Source organism: Centroberyx affinis, unplaced genomic scaffold (assembly GCF_046629955.1).
Source record: "Centroberyx affinis isolate AG114_WGS23_722 - 3 ecotype Tasmania unplaced genomic scaffold, CSIRO-AGI_Caff_v1 ptg002987l_1, whole genome shotgun sequence".
Classification (NCBI taxonomy): Eukaryota; Metazoa; Chordata; class Actinopteri; order Beryciformes; family Berycidae; genus Centroberyx; species Centroberyx affinis.
In genome coordinates, this window is record NW_027281093.1 from 321,166 (window position 1) to 342,151 (window position 20,986).

At 40.1% G+C, this 20,986-nt stretch overlaps 2 protein-coding genes across 2 annotated transcripts in view; one reads left to right on the forward strand and one right to left on the reverse strand.

The window, feature by feature from the left end:
- The window catches only part of cacna1sa (calcium channel, voltage-dependent, L type, alpha 1S subunit, a), a 39,798-nt gene extending 37,310 nt beyond the window's left edge, over window positions 1-2,488 (forward strand). Inside the window, exons 40-43 of the mRNA XM_071537166.1 lie at window positions 187-312; window positions 539-687; window positions 1,296-1,401; window positions 2,291-2,488. Coding sequence (XP_071393267.1) covers window positions 187-312; window positions 539-687; window positions 1,296-1,401; window positions 2,291-2,488 — 579 coding nt within the window. The remainder of the gene's footprint in view (window positions 1-186; window positions 313-538; window positions 688-1,295; window positions 1,402-2,290) is intronic.
- Window positions 2,489-8,575: 6,087 nt separating this feature from the next.
- cunh6orf89 (chromosome unknown C6orf89 homolog) lies at window positions 8,576-20,286 on the reverse strand. The gene is made up of 8 exons (XM_071537186.1): window positions 20,152-20,286; window positions 18,182-18,456; window positions 15,638-15,803; window positions 13,516-13,664; window positions 12,737-12,888; window positions 11,287-11,422; window positions 11,035-11,158; window positions 8,576-10,318 (listed from the first exon to the last, which is right to left on the reverse strand). Exons 2-8 carry the CDS (start codon window positions 18,368-18,370, stop codon window positions 10,236-10,238), a joined length of 999 nt encoding a protein of 332 aa, XP_071393287.1. The 5' UTR covers window positions 18,371-18,456; window positions 20,152-20,286; the 3' UTR covers window positions 8,576-10,235.
- Between the last annotated feature and the right edge of the window lie 700 nt (window positions 20,287-20,986).

The window sequence follows — 20,986 nt, forward strand, 5'->3', positions numbered from 1 at the left end:
TACGCTCAGGGTCAGTGAAGCCCGCAAGACTCCAGGTGGAGTTTGCCTATTATAAACTGATTAAAAAATGTCCCTCTGTTTATTGCTGTATGGGGGGGTGAACCAGGTGCTGTGTTCTGTTGATGAGCAGGGGGCCTTAACTTTTAATCTTCCCTCCCTTTCTCTCTCTTTCTCACTGTCCATCAGGCGGGATTGAGGAACATTGAGGAGGAAGCAGCTCCAGAGCTCCACAGGGCGATCTCTGGAGACCTGATGAATGAAGAGGAGATGGACCGAGCCATGGACGAGGCTGCTGATGAGGGCATCTTCAGGGTGACAGAATAGGAAATGATGGATGGATGGATGGATGAATATATCTATATATACATATATACATATATGCATATGTATATACACACACACACACACACATATATATAGTATATACAGTATACTATATATTTTCGATTATTTTTATATATACTGATGAGACTGATGCTGATTCTGTGCTGTGTTTAGCAGAGAGGCTAAACAAACTGTGTTATGTTCTCTTACCTAGAGGCAAGGTGGTCTGTTTGGGAACCACATGGACCCTTTCTCCATGGAGAGTGCGACAGCCAATGCCAACCAGGCCACCAGCCAGCGCCCCCTGCAGATGGCAGAGGGAGCCAACAACAACAACAACATCAACGTCACCATGAAGGACAGGTCTGTGTCTTCATGTTTGTGCTTATGTCTGAGTGTGTTCATCCTACGTTTACCGCACCATTTTACTATTGTTTGTTTTTTGTTTTATTGATTTGTATCCTACTTTTTTCCTATTTTCCTAGTTTATTTTTTTTAAAGATTATTTTAAGATTATTTGGGTAAGGGGGTCCAGGGGCATGCTTCCCTGGGAGCAGGGAAAAATGTATGAATGAAAAGTGTGAATTACAGCCTTATGCAGGCTGTGCAAAAAGAACGAAAAGTTAATCAGTTCTTCCTTGGCCCCATAACCAACCTTCATACCAAGTTTTAACAAAAAACATTACCTCCTTGGCAGACAAAGACAAAGAAACAAAGAAAGGGCTATATGTACGACATGAAAATGTACTGAAAAATGAAATATATGCAGTATGAAATGAATGGAAAATGATTAAACTATCAAGATGAATGCAATATATAACAAGTTAGAAAGAACGTGGGAACATGGAGAAAACAAGAAGGTGTATTTACAGCTTATATAGAGGATTTGCAAAATGTGCATTAGCAGCAGAAGTTCATACATAACTGTACTAAAGCAGATACGGATGCACCTTCCTCTCTTGTCGTTGCAGCTTTGCCTATGACAGTGAGGCCTTTTCACCTGTTCATCCAGCCTCTCCAGTAACCATGGATGGACCTTCACAGACCTCCAGTTCAGCTGACATACTGATTCAGGAGGTGGGTGAAGAGGACAGAAACAGGCCCTAAATGTAACATGCAGATACAGATAATGTTATGAGCTAGGGTTAGACTGCCATATGAGCTTGCCAATATTTGCTTTTCATTAAATATTGTTTATCAGGAAGCCATGTGGTCAATATTATGGAGGTTCCTCCCGGACCACAGCTACACAAAAACACAAAAAGTCTGTAAAACCTGAAATGGAGTTTTATTTGCTTGACTTAACTTGAAATTTTATGGCACGAAAGTGGTCATATTTAAAGATTGAATATTGGCACAAAATAGTGGCTCAATGTATCAGTATTGTTTTAAAAGGCCATATTGGTCAAGCCCTATTATGAACACAATATAGCCTACCGTTCTGTCACTAGTTGCACACACATGTGTTGTCTAGGTGTCTATCCATTCTGGCTTTTACCATTTCACTCTTTGGTTGCTTATGTTGGTGGAAGTTTTTTCTACTGCTGCACCAGTTTCAGTCAAATTGAGATGTGTATGCAAATGCAATTTTATTCTAGATCTACTGAATTTTTTACTCTACATTCTTAAAAAGTGTGAAACGTTTACCCCTTTATCTGTTTTTTGGGAACTGATGATGGGGTAACTTGAAAACGATTTGCACTTTTTCCACTTACGCACATGTGATTAATGATGTAGAATAAAATAGAAACTGCATTTAGACATCTCGGTTTTAGAAGTTTTTTCTTCTATTTATGAGTGTGAGCTCCCCTTGTATCCCGTCTCCATTGCATTTTTGGGCCTACACGTCTTATTGCTTATTGAATATCCAGCCAGTACAATAAGCGCATATTCAGTTTGTGCTTATTTTCATCACTGAAACGTTAACACTTTGGATGACTCAATTGTTCTCACTCTGTTCTCTCAGGCCCTCACAAACAGTGGTTTGGAGGAATTGGCCACTGACCCTCGATTTGTATCAGTAACAAGGAAAGAGTTCACTGAAGCCATGAACTTTAACTCCGATGAGATGGAGACCACAGCCAAGGAGCTTCTCAACAGACGCAAAAGGGGGGTCCGACGCAAGAGGCTGCCAACCCCACCCCCACCCAACGACTTAGTGTAGACCAATAGGCTTAGTAATGGGATGCATGGCTGTATGTCAACCATTGACGTCGAGTGCTAAGGCATGAAATGCCACCCAGTACTAATTGGGTGCATTGAGACTCGGGTTGAGATCTGATTTATTGAGGAGAATATCTGATGACACCTATCTGATTCTGTAGTTCGATGGCTTTTGAACTTGGGATGAATATATTAGAGGATATTGTCTTCCATGGTTTATTTGAAAGAATGAAACTTACAGAGAAAAAAAGTGAAAGAGAGTTATGTGAACGATTAATTTATATTAGAATCCTATGTGGTTTTACATTCAAGTCAACATTTTTTAGTCCTGACCAATATCACATTTTTCATTTTCAGTTTGTTTTAACACTTTGCTATGACGTATCTGCATTGATTGTGCAGTGTCTCGGTTATAATCATTGACAGGTGTAGTTGTAAATCATTGATAACACAAGGGAAGGCTTATTTCCACCCCCACAAAGAAAGGGAACTTTCAGCAAATCCCCTCATGATTTTTGTACATGACTGGACCTGGACATCTCTTTCTTGGGCAGACATGTTATCATCACACAAAGACACGGAGAGGACCTCTTTTAATAGCCTGAGTGCTATTTTATTCAGTGTAGTTAATGCAAGGAAGCCAAGAGGAAAGGTAAATGACTTCCAGTGAGGTACTGTATATCCTAAATGGGTTGAAAGGCTGGCAATATCCTAGATTTAGCATGGGAAGATAGTCATGATTTCTAGAGCAACTGACCCATGGTGTGTTCTTGTGCTCTACTTATAATGATGACTTTTATTGTGTATCAGACCGAATCATCACTACTTTTGGGTACAATTTGTAAAGATTAACCTCATTGTTTTGCAGAGATAAAACTTAAAGATGCTCAACTTAAAGATGGAGTCTGTCGATTTTGTCAAAGTATTAACAAAGCAGATACAGATAATAAAATGTCCCCTTTTTCCCACAGTACAGCCGAGGACATCAAGGGGCATTTTCAGGCAGGGAGGCAGTCAGTCAGTCAGTCAGTCAGTCAGTCAGTCAGTCAGTCATCAAAGCTTCATGAGATCGCCTCTAGAGGGCGGCTTTGGCTGTGAGATCTCTCGCCTATAGGCCAAATGCCACACTGACTCCCACACACTGAATCCCACTCTGCCGTTAATTTACGAACATCCACGTCTTCTGCTGCCCTCCAAACTTTAACGGTATGTAATATTATTACCTTGTGGTAACGTCAGTGGAATTAGGTAATTTACCCAATAACTCTGTTGCGCTAGAAGAGCATCACTTTGAATGCAATGCTCAGCTAGCGATGCTTCAGTGCATTGCATTGAATTGAACTGAATTAAATTGAACATGTGCCGTGGGATCTGTGCTTGTTACAGTAGGTTCTGTTTAACATCTATGAATTTTAAACCAAAATTGTCACTTTCATTTTATTGACTCTTCTATTAATTTGCTATCAGGGGGCAACTTAAGGGGGTGTTGCATCTTTTAACTCTAGATTTGGTCTGGTGGAGTAATGCAAAATCCTAATTTATCTGACAGAAACCACCTTGAGAGTAGACATTAATGATTTAGTGTATCTGCTTTCATTTCTATGGACAATATTTCTTCTGGCAACATTTTCTAAAACATTTTTTTTTACTTGTTAGATGGATGCAACCCATCTGTGGTGAGCCAGGCATCAATGAAGGCATGCTCAAATCCTTAGACATGGCACTCTCTGAACCATCTAAATATGGAGATGTCTGCCTCATGCTTAATGCCATGGCAATTAGAAAGCAGATAGTTTATAATCCATCTCTGCAGAAAATGACAGTTTGTAAATTTAGGTGACCACTGTGAGGATGAGACAGAACCCACAGAGGCACTGGTCATGATGGTGGTTGGCTTGAAGGGGTACTGGAAGGCTCCTGTGTCCTACAACCTCACACACACTGTGATGGCAGAAGTGCAGGCCCAACTTGTGTTACATGCTCTTGGTGCACTTAGTGAATGTCACATTCATGTGTGGGCTATTACAATAGATGGCCATGCCACAAATGTGGGAATGTGCACTCAGCCGGGGTGTGATGTGAAAGTCACTTCCACTGGAGTCACTTGGCCATACTCATACTTCCCGCATCCAAGGACAGGTGATCCAGTGCACATCGTCTTTGATCCACTTCATATGAAGTTGATGCGGAACCTGTTCCAGGTCTATAGGGAGTTAAAATCGTCTACTGGGACCATCTGCTGGCAGTTTCTGGAGGACCTTCAGACCATCCAGGACGATGCTGGACTCCGAATGGCAACAAGTTGACAAGACGCCACATTAACTTCGACAACCAAAAGATGAAGGTCAACTTGGCTGCCCAGAGTTCTAGTGTTGCTACAGCCTTGGAGACGCTCTCTGAAATGAAGCATCCACAATTTGTTGCAGGCAAAGCAACTGTGGAATTCACTGAGGTTAGAATTCCAAACCAACAATGACAGATATTGCATATTTCAATGTATAACTTTATTGAAAAATACATAATACATATAATCCATAAGGTTTATACTATGCTGTATCAATTACTATGAATCTGGCATGGGCAGAAGGCCTTGTGTGATAATTAATTATTTTCATTTATTTATTTATTTTGTGTGTGCCAACCATTGCACTTATCCCGAAGGTGTTAATAGAGTAATATTAATAATCTAATAATAGGCTATCCAATGAAATCAGCTATCCATTATGATCTATAGACTGTCTGTGGACTAGAGTTTGGTGTTCATATTATTTCCTAATATTTTTGTGTTTATATGTGTGTGTGTGTATATGTGTGTGTGTGTGTGTGTGTGTGTGCGCACGCGCATGCTTGCATATGTGTGTGTTCAGGAAAATGAGTGTAGCAGGCTTTGTAGTCACCATTGACTCATTCCTCTTGATGGTTCCTGAGCTGCTGCAACGTCAGAATTATGTGCTGACATACAAGTTCTGCCAGGACCATCTTGAGTTGTTCTTCAATGCCATTCGTAGGGCAGGTCTGTAAAATGTAGAAACATTGTATTCCAGAAATCTGATTTGCTCAAATAAGGGCAAGGTTGGTAAGGTAGTGACAAAAGAAACATCTTTATAATGATGATGAGGCCAGGAAACTCTCTTAGCAACCATTCCTGCTGCTTCTCTGCTGCTACTTAGTCCAAACTGGCTCAAAGTATAGTGGCACCAGTTGTAATTGATATGCAATAATGTCCTATAAGCCTTTCTGACACTGTGTGCATTTGCATGTGTGTGTGAGCTGTTATGCCAGCCACTATTTTATGGTAGAAAATAATATTGGCCTCTTTTTTCTCCATCTTTGTGTCTGTGTGCTGCCAACATAATCTGTCTATTGCCACAATGCTATACCATTTTAGAGGGTTATACATGAGAAAATAAAATAAAATTGCATTTTTCTACTCTACTACTCTAAAACTATTAAGTCTACTTTAAAAAAGGATTAATAGTTTCTGTGAAATAAATACTATACTAGCAGGTCTCCTTGGGGTTATTATTATCTAAAAAAAATTATAAAAATGGTACAAATTTGGTATAAATTTAGACAGTTACAGTTGTCTTACGCACTTTTCATTAAATTAAAAATAGTACTTTTTTGTTAAAAAAAAATGATAGCATTATTAAGGCAGCATAAACCACTTTCGCCATTGGTTCCAATTACAGCAAGCTGAGAAGTGGACTCAGGTTGGCTGCCATACGGTCCTATTCCAGAATGGGAATTCTCTATGACATGTCCCCTCTACTGTTTTATCTCTATGGTTTTGTCCCTCTCTCTCTGGGACACCATTTAATCTTAACGCCCATCTCCTCCAGAATTCCAATGCATTGTAATGTAAATGGCAAATAAACTTGAAACTTGAACTCTTATACCTGGCGTGTTCCCAGAACGATTCACGCACAGCCGTATTTTCTGTCTGCACAGGCACAACCTGTTTCTTTAGTTTGCCTTCTATTCAGAGGTGGGATGTAACAAAGTAAAAATACTAAGTAAGTAAAATTTTCAAATATCTGTACATTTCAAAAGAAAAATCTGTACTTTCTACTCACTACATTTTCAAAATAGACTCGTTACTCTCAGGAAATCATCAACTGATTTTCAGCATCAGACGGCTTCCATCCCGGAAGCAGCAGTTCAAGAGCCAGATGTGATTGGCTGCTTGTTCAGCAAAGCGACACCAAAAATTAGGGAAAGGGAGACAGAGAGAGAAGCAACACGAAGAAGAGAGACGTTCGTGAATTCAGCTGCTAGGGTTCGGGTTCGTGATCTGAGCTGCAGACTCTTTCTCATCTGGGATTCAGAGGAACGCTCAACAGAAAACCAGTTTAAAACATTTGAAATGACTTTTTTAGAGAACGACTTTTACTTTTATACTCAAAGTAAATTTAAGTCCACATACTTTTATACTTTGAACTGAGTAAAGGATTTGAAATGGTACTTCAACTTATATTTTTAAATGAGTATTTGCACTTTTACTTGAGTAGGGAATTTGTGTACTTCTACCACCTCTGTTTCTAGTATATACTTTTAAGACAGATGTATTTGCATCTACCGTTTCTTTAATTTTACAACAGCATCAGCATTCTCCTTCATTTGCCATTTGAAAGCTTGGAAAAGCTCGGCTTGGGGGTCGAATTTACGAGTGACATTTTGAATGCCGTTGAAAAGGACGTTGTTGGAAACATCGTCCTTCTGATCAGAGGATTTGAACTTTTTCGGGCCTGGGCTTTTCAATGGGGTGTGCTGTTGTGCATCATGAGCCATGGGTCAAGGACTCTTTATCAAATCAATGTCCTCATCATCACACACTTGTTGCAGAGCAGCTAATGAGTATTCACGATATTTGGTAGCTCCAGCCATATTTCGCTCGCTTGGAAAGGCTTTGAAATTGACTATATTTGTCTCACCTGATGTACAAAACTTTACACACAGTGGTACCGTGAGTTTTGATCACTTTCATGATCTCTCTCGGAATAGCAGACTTTTTGTGAATACATTATGATGATAAAAGAGTAGATGTTGAGTGTTTTTGTAGGGTTTGTACAGGAAAAGAGAATGCTAATCTTCTGAGCCTTGTTGTCTTGCATGCTTGGTGCAGGAGAAGCACGTGTCATGCGCATGCTAGCTCACAGTAAATGCGGCCCGTTGCAACGGCACTTGCGTTTCTGACAGCTGTCCTACTTCAGTTGCACTCAAATTTTTGTTTATTCACTAGGCTACTGCCAAGTTTAATGAGAATTATTGTAAATTAGCAACCATCCACTCCTATTACTTTTGACAATTCAAACGTTTTTCCTTTTGAGGGATGATTGTAATGCCAAATCATTAAATAACTGTGATTACAGGTTTCGGAGGGGGAGGACTTGGACTTGTGGTCCCCAAGTTCACGGCTGGGACAAAAGATTATTGGTTTGTTCAGGCTGCCCTGAGTATTTCATCTCAACATACTGTATATTCCATTAAATAAAGTTCTTGTATGTTCAATTAAGTCTGTTACTGTGCGTTGAAGTTCCATATTTCCATATTTAGGTCCTTTGTGCTATATTGTTACAGAAATATCACAAAATAGCTGGTCTAGGGTCTCCTCTCCTAACATCGATTGCCAAAGTAGCCAGATGGATGTATGTGATTTTCTGTTAAACTGTTTACTGTGGGGCAACCTTGTACTTACTCCATAACTACAGGGAACAAGCACCAATAATACTTGTTTTGTCCCCCCATAATTACGCTAAGTATGCTGTAATTACAAAAATAATATAAGCATAACTATAAGTCTCTCATATTTACAAAATTGTTACCCATTAATTCCCAGACTTCTTGTTTTGTTACCCTGTAACTATAGCATTGTTATTTCATTAGCAGCCCGTAATTACAAACTAGTTACACCGTAATTAGCGGGCTGTAATATAAAGCGTTACCAATTTTGTTAGTGTTGTAGAATATCTTGGAAAAAAAGACCTCAAGAAATCTCAAGAAAATGGCACGATTCCAGAAAATTCTTCAAACAAGTTGTTGTTGAAACAGAAAGTTAGGATGGTAAGAAATGTTTCAAAGTGAATATGAGAAAAAAAAAATATTTAGAATGGAACTTTTTTTCAGGGTTACCCATTTAGTATCAGAGTGTTCATATCTTTATATCTTGTGTATGAAAAAACTGGGATTGCCAAGTGTATGTGGAAGTGTGGAAATGAGCAGAATGGCTGTCTGCTTTATGTAGTAATGAATCTGTTTCACTCTTTCTACCACAAGGTTCAGTCCTTCCTAATTTGAATAGCTAATTAGCTGCTAGCATCTAGATGAAGTTTGTCAAAGTACAAATAACGGGTAAAATCTTCACCTTTAAATATTTTTGTTTTGCTTAAACTCTTTGCCTACGTTCTCGTATCCTACTGATGTGGATATAATCTGTTTGAACAACAGATTTCAAAGAAATGCCTGGTTAGCATCTTACAATCATGTCTAATTTTCTACATCAATCTAGCTTGAAGAGGCCAAAATGTCACTGGTATCATAATCAAAAGTATCACTATTATTAACACAATTCATGATAATAGCTCTGGTTCCACCATTATGTACATCCAGTTACAATAAATAAAATTACCAACAAAAAGAAACCAAAGAAAGCAGCTTTGTCCAAGTCAATAAAATTAATCAGAAAATGCATGACTACACATTGATTGAATTTGGCGTGACCATAATCTCCATAAATGGCCTAAAACATACAAATAAATTATAAAATCATTTTTGTCTATAATGCTGTGGCTCAAAAAAGTATCAATGATAATATTGGCGACAACTGATTAACATTATAGGGGGAAAAAATCAAATCATTGATCATTTGACAATTTACAAAGGCTGGCTAAACAAAGTCTTTTTTACAGACAAATGAATAACAGAGTAAAGCAATGACTTCATGAAAATTAAACACTATGAAAATTAACAAAGGCATGATGAGCTCAGAGGGGAAATTAGCCTCCAAAAAATCATCTTCATATTCAACTGATAGAGATCCCCTTTAAGCTATGGCACTAGCACAGCCAAATACAGCTTAAACGGACAGGAAAAAATGACTACTGATTGAGCTGATATTGTCAGCAAATATTCTTAATCACATGCATTGTGATTGACATTACAGCTGCCACACTATGAACATTTGAGACAGCTGTAACCTACTATGAGACATGAGGACATTGCCACAGTGTCATTTCTGAGCTCTATCCACTGTATAACTCTTAAAATATACGAAGATCCCTTATTCAAAATGGGTTGTGTGTGCAGTCCCTCCCAGTTCTTCTTGTTGGACACAGCCCTCCTCTTCAAGCCATCTCCAAATCGATGAACATATACCCAAATGTCAGACTGATGTCACTTGCTTACATCTATCTACATAATACCAATGAGGGCTGCAGGGTTTGGAAGGATTAGACAAGAAGGCTTTAGAAAGGAATGAATTGGTTATTAGGTGTTATTGGACTGGGCCACAGACAGAACATGTGTACAAGAACAAGACTTTTCCTAACGAGAGCAATGTTTTGTGTCCAGTCCTACAGGGCCAGTGAGCTCCAGTTGCAACATTCCTCAACAGGAGGCGATACATTCTTAGCCAATCGGCAGCAGTGTTGCATAAGAAAGAGGGAGGAACCTTGACGTCGAGTCCTGGCTGTCAAGTCCTTAACTCTCTCCTCCTTTACTTTCCCGCACCAAGTAATTCCACTTCTACATTAAAAGGCTGATCCGTCACAGAAGATGTTCTGGCCTCTCCCGGGGAAGAGCTCCATTTGCCAGTAGCGGGGGTCAGCGTACACTAGGCAGGTGACAGGTCAAAGAGAAAAAAGGTCAAAGGGTTAAATGTGTGTTAAGACAGCCTGAAGGCTAAAGGGGAAAGGCTGAAGGTGGAAAGTCAGATGTACAATGTGTATTTTAAGGTTACACCAATATATGGGGCCAATATTGTCCTACACTGGTTGTATATGGGAAGCCTTTAACCTGAATTATTCTAATGAGACATTTTGATCAGATTCCACACAAGTATGCGTCGATATATGTATATTGATGCATAGTATATGATGTATATTATGTAGTATGTATATGATGTAGTATGGTATACGATAGTATGTTAAGCCCTTTTAGACATGCTTGTGATAAAGGGCTATATAAACATAAACACGACTAGATATGTTTTATTAATATTATTATTATCCTGGATTTCAATGGAGCATATTAGTGTCCCATGGTCTAGGTGCATTTTAGAGGCTTTTCCACCCAAACAAGAATATAATTCTGTGGGAAACACTGAACAATTGGAATTTTTTGAAATAAAAATTGTCAACTTTAAAGATATTGAATATTAACACAAAATATTGTCTTTCAGCGATTTCGACACCAAAAAAAATCTGCACCTGCCTTCAAAAGCCTATATCAATACAACTCTAGTGTACTTGCTGCTTAGCAGTTAAAATGCAGGTGTCTGTGTTGCATGTGGCTAAAATAAATGTGGATTTGAAGTGGAGTGGTTGTTACCCATGTCTCCAGGTCCCAGCCAGAGGTTGAAGGAGCTGCAGTGTTTCTGACAGCGTTGAACTGGCAGCACCCGAACGGTTGGCAGCCCCTCTCCTACCACCAGCCAGCCCAGCACTCCAACACCCTGAAACACACCTACAAGTCAGCTTTCGGCACCTCTCTGGACCCTTAGTTAAGTTAGATGGAGGGAGGGACGTAACGTAACATATGCTCACATTCAGCAAGCACATAACACAGAGCCGTTGAACTCACCTTGCTCTGTGAGTTTGTGCTGTGGGTGACCAGGCAGCGCTGCAGTGTTGTCCCAGCACTGTCCAGCAGGGGGCAGAGCTCTGCCTTGGGGAACAACCACCGCAACACCTTCTCTCTGGTCCCAGAGCTAAACCTCCTGGACAAAGAACACAAGATACAACCATTCCTCAATAACGTATCACAAATTACTGTCATCAGTAACCACTTTTGACTGTACAGTGGGCCGTCCTAAGGATTCCATGTCCAAAATTAATGCGGCAATTGGGCAAATATAATGTATATATATACAGTAATAGTGTGATGTACAGTACTGTGCAAAAGTCTTAGGCATATGTCAAAGAAATCCATAAAGCGAAGATGCTTTCAAAACTAATGAACTTAAAAGTTTCTGAATATCAAAAATTTACAATAAACAGCAGTCTAATGACACACTAATGCAGAAAACAAATAAACATCTAAGACTTCTAAGAAATTAATATAAAAAATCTAGGGTGCCTAAGACTTTTGCACAGTACTGTATATACATTGTAATATCATGCCTTCATTCAGAAGAATTCAGAGAATATAATAATGTTAGCAAGCAATACTAATTACAACTTGACTGAATGTATCAGGCTGTCAATATGTACACAGGAAGTTCAGACAGTCTCTCATTTTAAGTATGTACTTTTTTGTACCCTGCCCCCTGTCTTTGTCTTCTGGTTGTGATTAGAGAGGCAAACTCTACTGATATCTTTAAATCCAGACTTAAAACCTTTTTATTTTCCCTATCATTTGGACTTCCTTAGCTTTGCACAATTACTGAGAGTGACTTCTTTGTCTCTTCTTAGAGTAAGGTTAGACCAGTTAGCTAGCACTAGGTTCCTGCTGAAGAGAATTAGTGTGCTTGTCCTGTTCTCCTGGTCTGTGTGCGCCTGTTGAATGAGCATCTACTGTGTGCATGGGTGCGTCTCCCATCTGTTTCAGGCTGTGACCGTGGCTGGGCAGTGTTGGAATCCTTGTGGCCCACAAGACTGATGGTGACCGAGCTGCTGTTCCTTTCCATTGCAGTCCTGCCCGTCCCGGTAGGGGGAGCACTAGCCCTACCAAAGGTTTCTTCCATTTCTTTTGCTTAATGTGGGAGTTTTTCCTTGTCGGAAAAAATTGGGAGGGTCTAAGGTCGGGGGGTGTCGTTTTCATTTATTGTTTTCATAATGTGCATGTTGTGAAGCCCTTTCAGAATGTAACATGACTTGACGTGATTAAGGGCTATACAAATATACAAATTCCTGAGTTTCCCCAAGGGGATCAATAAAGTGCTATCTTATCTTATCTTACAAATAAACTTGACTTGACTTAATCCTGTCCAAATGGAGCTTATGACACATTGTGAGTATTTTGTTTAAACCACAAAAATAAGAAGCAACCTCTATCTCTGGCAGAGTTTCAACAGAACATGGTGGATGTGTACCAGAGCAGGGTGAAGTTAGCAGGTCCTTGGGGGAGGCCCTGGTTGAGGTTCTGAAGACCGTCGTCCTCCTCAAGTAGGATGGACATGGAGCCTGAATGGGCTAAGTAGAGCTCCTCTAGCTGCTGCCGCTGGACGCTCAGAGACTCTCCACCCTATGGGACCAAACAAGGGAAAGGGATGGAAAGGGTGCAGCAGGCAGGTAGGTAGATATGGGGTATAGAGAAAGAAAAGCCAGAAACATTCTTGTTTTCACACCTAGGTGATTTAAAGTAGTTATATTGAACCCTGGAGTGCCCCCCCCCTGATCAATCAGACCTTGTTGAGAGGACGGTTACTCAATGCATTTCCAAACCAACCCTGGAGCTTCATTTTGAGTGACAACATGATCCAACCATAGTCCCACCCAACTACAGGGTGTACTGGGCATTAGACACTCTAATGGGTTGTAACCAAGAAAGAAAGTCTTTACCGCACCAAAAGAAAATGACTGCTACCATGCTCTCTCAAAGTAGATATGTAATGAGGACAACATTTGTTTGGCAGGAGAGTAAGGTAGGGCCTGGAAGAGGCTACTGCCCAAAGTATGGGGAACTTTCATGGTGAAATACTCCATATTTTACCTGAAAATCCAATTGCCGATCTGAGTACTTGAGTGCTGGATTGGTGCCTATCCCAATACTACAGATACTATCAGCGCACCTATACTAATTATTTCAATAAGGAACCTTTACTTATTTGATTGTGTACTTCTTTAGTAACGTGGCTGTGGTCAACTATACCTTAAGCAGTACAAGCTGGGGTCCTCTACGCAGGGCCACAGTCTCTCTGAGGGTCTCTGGGACTTCCAGCACAGAGGAGATCTCTGCACAGCCCGAACAATTGACTAGGCTCTGTCTGAGAGATCCTGCACTCCACCATTCATGGAAACCTGCAGGACGGAGGGGGATTTAAGGAACAATAGTTATTTTCTGTCATGCAAGTGAAGCAACACACTAAAAAGCCATGCAGAGAGATGAAATTATCTGACTCGGGATCACATTTAGGGGTGCGTTCACACCTAGCCTTTTTGGTTTTATTCATCCCAACCCTAGAGCATTTAATCCTTTAGTTTGGTTTGTTTGGGCAGGGTTAGGGTTGAACTCATGTATGCACAACACAACCCTCGTCCAAGTGGATGGAAGGCGGGTTTATTTGTGGTGAGAACACACAAGGACTAACCAGTCTCAACTGATGCTCATATTAAACTATTTTTTTTGTGAGCTCTTGGCTGGTAAAAGGCTACCAAAGAAGATAAATAAAGCCTATGAGCGCAATTAAGTGCAGCATCATTTGCTAATGTCACCTGAATACACTTTGTTTTGATTTTCCCCCACGCAAAAAAGTATGATCACGTTGCAGGGTGACAGGCCACCAAAACTGTACAATGAATGAGTTACCTGTCAGTCCATGTGACCTGTTTACAACTCTTGGTTTGTGTGTAATAAGAGTGTAATACGCACCAAAGAAAACAAACTATACATGTGATCCAGGGTTCCTACACATTTTCAATTGCAAAATTCCATACTTTTTCCAGACCTTAATTTGTTTTGAAGATTTTGTCTGGTGTTCAGTATGATTTACGCAGATAGACATCTTGCCCCTGCTAACTAGGTCATATCACTGTATAGATGAAGATTGTTCTTCACAGCGACAAATATCAGAATATGTGAGATGATTGGCAGGGTTCCTACACGCTTTCCATTTTAAAATTCCATATTTTTCCCAGACCCTATGTTCTTGACCGGATTTGATTTTGGTGGGTATTTGATATAATGCATGCTGACAGCGGCTGGGTAATAAGAGCGTCCCTCTATCTGAACATTATTCTTCACATCAACAAAAACTGTGGAATCAAAGTGGGTCTACAACAACATAAAAGCTAGAATTATGTGTGTATCGGACCTGAACCACAACATTTTCCATACTTTTCCAGACATTTTTTCAAATTCCCAAACTATTCAAGACCTGGAAATGATCAAATTCATTTTTAATACTTTTCCAGACTTTCCAGACCTGTGTAGGAACCCTGGTGATCGCACCCTTATAGTCCCCTACTCACTGGTTGGTTCCTGATTTTCAAAAAGTGGGCAAGTTAGCCTGATCCTTAACTAGTGCTTAGTGGACCATTTATGATCAACACAATAAAAAGCTAGGATCAACTGAGTCTGTAAATTAACCACTAACAAGATTATGTTGTTAGGTTAGGATATGAGCATAAACAGTAAGGCCATTGACATCAGGAAATAATGGACTGACCTTTGGGCACCTTGCAGCCTTTTTCCCTTGCAATGAAAATATAGTATGTTTAATGTGACACAAGGCATTTCCCACCTGTGACCATACAGACACCAGAATTGAATTTGGGCAAACCGGGTGAATCTTCAGCATCTCAATTAGTGGCTGATAAGATAAGATAAACTTTATTGCATCTGTGTTGGACTCAGTGCTGCTGTTGTTAAAAGAAACATCAAAACAGGCTTTAACAGACATAGATTACAATATGAGACAACAACAAACTGACAATAATAATAATGGGACACTCTCCTCTATTGCTGCAATTTCTCATTTAGGCTGATAAAATGGATGGATTTTTACACAGAAATCTTGCCTAGTGCAGCATTAAATACTTTCAGCCGGGTAACCTACTCAACGCATAACATATGATGATCCAATATTTACTGTCTTTTCAACTCAATATGTGGTGTTGCCCCCTATCATTCTAAAACATATTAATAAACATTTAACAAAGACAGTTTGATTATTCCTTTCTCTAGATATCGAATGCCACTTGATTGGTGAAAAATGCTATTTACATCTGAGTCTGTGTGTCTGTGTATGTGTATGTAAGAGAACGCTTTGGACCTTGCAGGTTGTACTTCTTGGCGATGGGCAGGGACAGCAGGCGGACATGGCTGAGGGGTGAGGACCAGTTGTAACAGCCCAGGTTGACCAGACCCAGCTGGGGGGCGCTCTGGGGGTAGGTGAAGGCCAGTACTACCACCAGCAGAAAGCCTACCGCCACTACAAACTGGGAACAAAACAAAGACTCCATTTACACCTGGCATTTCATGCAACTTGTATCCAGATTTTATCCAGATTTATTCACATTTGTTATCAAAAATGTGTGTTCAGCAGCTGTATAGAAATCTGATTGCCCTCCCCCTAGCCTAGTTTTTAACCATCCTTCCTGTCTACTAGCTAACTCAAACACTTGGTCAACTTGAAGCCACAATGCGTCTCAAACCACCTGCCCAGGTGGTTTGATAATTGGCGTCTAACCCATCCCCAATGCGTCTTGGGTGGATTTTTATGTGGATATGTGCGATTGGATTACTATCCAAACACTCAAGAAGGCCAGCAGTAAATGGGATCCTTAAAGGATAAATTCAGCGACAAGCTATGGACCTATATAATTTGTCTCCGACATAACTGTAGTAGGACCCACAGAGAATATCGGCTCCCAAGTCAGCTGTCGGAGATTGCCGTTGAAACGGCAATCTCCCATTGCTAGCCTCTTGCTGTTAACAAGCAGGCAAAAATGAGTTATGTCAAAATAACTACAAAAAGGCAATATGGTGACCAACCAAGAATTTATGTTCGTAGCCCGGAAAGCAGCACCACCAAACTATTTTCACTAGAGATGCACCGATTGCAATTTTCTTGGCCGATTCCGATTTCCGATTTTTTAAAAGTCTGACCTGCCGATTCCGATTTTGGCCGATTCCGATTTTCTTTCTAAGAACTATAATTGACAGCACACACAAACATTTTTGTAACTTTTCTTTAATGGAAAATGAAAATTCAATTGTATGTTCATAATAAAACATTGACTATTAATTACATTTTCTCCAAAACTGCACCAGGTTACAGGACCTTCTCTCACTCTCATTCAAACAAATCTCAAAATAAAAAAGTGCTCCAGGTTACTGGACAGAGCTTTTTTGAACAAATAAAATCCAAATTAAAATGAATTGCAGTATATCCCACTTTATACTTTCCTGAAAGAAAACACGTGCAACAGATCTATATAACAACACACGGACTATTACTATTATGGACTATTATACAACAGGTAGTTCCGACCAAGCACTCTGATTGGTCAACTAGACATTTAGAACGTGATCAAATCATCATGACAGCACACCTAGCCGTGCTCATCACTAAATATTACTCCGCCATATTATCATACAATATATTTAAATATAACGCTACGCTAACTCTGTTCAGCCTTGATGTTACCAGACGCTCTGCATCCTCCATCAGCTGTGCCGGTGAGTCGGTGACACGGCGCTACTAGCTTAAAAATACATGTGAAGTTCGCGGACATAGTAGCTAAATCTGTCCATGGAAAAAATATTTTTTTCAGCAGATATCTTAGTTACAACAAGATTGAGCTAGCAAGGCAGTTTTGTGTTTATATGTGTGGTATTTATTCAGTTTAGGAAATCCCGCGATCTCTAGAAAGCATTAGCTCAAGTTGGCTGGCTGACTCAACAGGGACTAGAAATCGTCTCTGTTGCTAGGTCGTTACTAAGGCTCCGCCTACTTGCTGGAGTAGTAAACTAGGTTCCATTACATAGGAGTCTACTGACGTGACTGATTGTTTTCCAGTTATTAGTCAGACCCCATGTATTTCCAGGGAAACGGAGATAACACTAGCAAAAAGTTTTTTGTTGTTGGTAACTTGTATAATCGCAATATTACACTCGAAGGTGTGCGTTACCGTCATTATTGGCACGACAGTGATGCGGTCAGGACCGTAAGCAGGTCCGTAAGCATCACGGTAACGCACACCCTCTCGTGTAATATTGCTTAATTACAGCGGAGTTTTTACCGTTGTCTTAAATTTGACCGGCACAGAATTGGATATATGAGACTCATCGGCCGGTCACCGGTCATGGCCGATCAGCTGAAAACCGGCCGATTCCGGTCACCGGCCGATCGATCGGTGCATCTCTAATTTTCACTCAGTGGATAGTCTTCTACCAAACTCTACCTGGCTCACTTTCACCCCACAGCAGAGAAAAACAGTTCCATGATTGATGAAGTGAAAGTGTGGGTAATGGTGGAACTGTGTCATGAAATCAGAGCTCATTTTAATTCCGCTTACATCAATTTGGTAGACATGAAAACACTAGTAACTGGCTGAGCTATGTGCCATATAGTATGTGCTTACTTTAATCTAAGAGGTTAAAAAAAACAATTTCAGACGCAATCCCAAACATTATTGATTATGTTATCAGTCGACTACTGGCCCATCCCTAGTAGCAAGCAGTGTGAACCCATTCTTAGGGCTGATATTTTAATTAAGCGCTTGCAATGCAGACCAGACCTGACTTAATGCTTCAGCACAGTAAAAGCCTTTCCCCTGGAGTAGGATATTTTGGTAGTGTTTCCAGCCCTGACCTTGATGGTAGCTCTCAGGATGGGGAACTGAGGGGGGTCTCTCCTGGGCTCGTTGGTCTCCAGGACCTGTTTGATGAACTTCTCTATCTCTCTCTCTGACATGCCATAGCGGTAGCCCGACTGGCGGAGGATGTCGATGCTCTCAGACAGCTTGTCGTAGATACATGGCTCACTCATCGTTGTACCCATAACGGTAGTAGTGACAGTGGCTCCACTCTGTCAAATACGTCTTTCTTCTTATTCAACCACTGCTGGGCCAATGAACATGGTGTCACCTGTGTAGAAATTGGAGATATTAATTATGATTTTCAAGACCAGCTAGTTAGTTTAACTTACATAATGGTGTTAATTACTGGTGTTGATATTTTTAGCTATGCTAAAAACAGTCAAACTAAACGCATTAGTAGCTTGCCACCTAGCCCTGAACAGTGTTGTTTTCTCATGTATGGAGAAAATGTCATACAAAACTCCATTCAAAATCTGTCTGTTTCATGCTGCCTTGCTTACAGGCAAATGTACACACACCTCTAAGAACATGACAAAAGACCTTTTACAAATCATTAGGAGACATTACTAAATTTGGCATACATGTAGGCTAATCTACCAAGCAGCTCTCATTTCAATAAAGTTACAACTTTAAGACCTGGATCGTCTGTTATTTCCACCAGAATACACCATGTGACAACTGTGCAATTATAAAAGTTGATATAATGAAATAAAGCGCTGCTTGGTGGATCACTTGCATACTGAATTTACCAGACACACACCAGGAACAATGTTATTTGCGTAATAAAAAAAATCAGAAAAGCACATATTCAGAGCTCCCATGTTCAAGTGAGAGCAGTAGCTATTGCCAAGAGTGCCTAATTATTAGAGATGGGACGATATATCGAAATTCAATATATCGCAATACAAAAATGTGTTGTGGGGCAGAAAAATTAATTGCAATATTAGCTACATTTTATTTTGCTGTAGTAATCACAAATTAGATGGTTTGCCCATCACAATTTCACAACCTATCCATTGAAATTATATTATTTGCACTTTGTACTGACATTTTTAAATTGTTGTTTACATTCCAGCAAGCCAATGTCATCGCTAGAAAGATTTGCGGCTCAGAAATAAACATAATTCTGCACAGTCATACTTTGTTGTCACTGAACATTGTATTTATGACTACTGGCGTGGTGGGGCTGAACCTTAGACTTTGAGGATTTACTATTAAGCCCCCTATGGGCCAATCAGTAGACCATTCTTTATGTCCAGGTTATGAGTCACCAGGACTGTCTATGTGTCAAATTAGAAAAAAGTTACCCATTTATGCCTGGGTTATTGGACTGAATGCAGAATAATGCAAGTACTGTGGGTATTGGAGTCTTTGTTAAAATGGTTCAAATAGCTGTATTTTCCTGACGCTGAGGTAACCTAATAGGAAGAAGAAGAAGAAGAAGAGGAAGAAGAAGAAGAATCCCTAGGAAAGTAACAAATTACCACTGCTGACGCTGTCTTAACCTAATTACCTGGGTTTGGCGTGACTTTCTCTTAATTCAAGACAGAATGGGACATATCTCGCTAAATGGCAGCTACCTGAGGTAGTAGCGAACGGCCTACAATATCCAGCTGTATAACATTAAATAACTTCGTCCAGTCGCAGAGGATGCAAATGCCAACAGTCCAGCAGTAGTAGGCTCGTATTGACGTGAGCTTTTTGGATGGAATATTGTTACTGGGCACCACGTTTTAAACTGTCAACCTCATAGATTACCACCTTGTAGCCAATACCATGAGATAATAATCTATTAACCAAGTAAGCGACGTGGTCGTTAAGTGAGTTAGCAAAAGGCAAAAACTACCACGACATATGGCTAGCTCCTAGATGTCAGGTTAGCTGGTGTTTGCTATCCTTAGTTAACATTTTTAGTTTTCACATTTAGAAAAAGAACAAAACATAAAATAATGAAATCTCCCACCTTAAACTGGGATCCAATGCCGCAATGAGCGTTTCTTATGTCTCAGTTGACTTCGAAAGTAAACATTGTGACATATCTACATTAAATAGACAGCTAAAGAGAGTAGGTGCTGTTGCTTCTTCTTCTGCTTCTTCGTCTTCTTCGTTTGCTTCGCCTTCGGCAGACCAGAGGCTACGAGGCGTATTGCTGCCACCCACAGTTCATTAAAAGAACTAGATCAAGCTAAATGATTAGAATCCACTTTGATACAAGCCCAAAAAGTTTAGAATCCTCCTCTCCACAAGTTGATGTTTATCATATCGACCAGGCAACATTTTTTTTTTAAAGAAAATGAGTAAATTCCCAGACCTTTAACCTCTTTGAATAGTTCCTCTCTTTGTTTTGCATATTATTTGCAGACCAAATGTTTATGAGATACTGTCTCAGGGAGAGATAATGTGATAATGCCTCCTCCTTCTCTCCGAGTTCCAAATGTTTTGCCATTCCTTTAGAGGATTTTCTTTTATTGTGCTGTGGTATTCTACTGGGCCTAGCAGGGCGATGTCTATGTTTTACTTTTCTAATGACTTCTGCTCTTTCATCTCCTGTAACTCCCAGATAGCCTGAGACCTATATGAACCCCACCATGCAACCCATTTTAAGCAAATTAAGATCTCATTCACAAGTTCAGGGCGAGCCGTAGAAGCGCAGTTCTTTAAAGCCATCGATGCAGCCGCTGAATCAGTGTACAAAACCACACAAGGTAATTTAGCGTCCTCAACCTTCCAGAACAGGCACTGAAAACCCAAAGCCAGATTTACCACTTTCAGGATCAATGGATCCATCCGTGTAAATA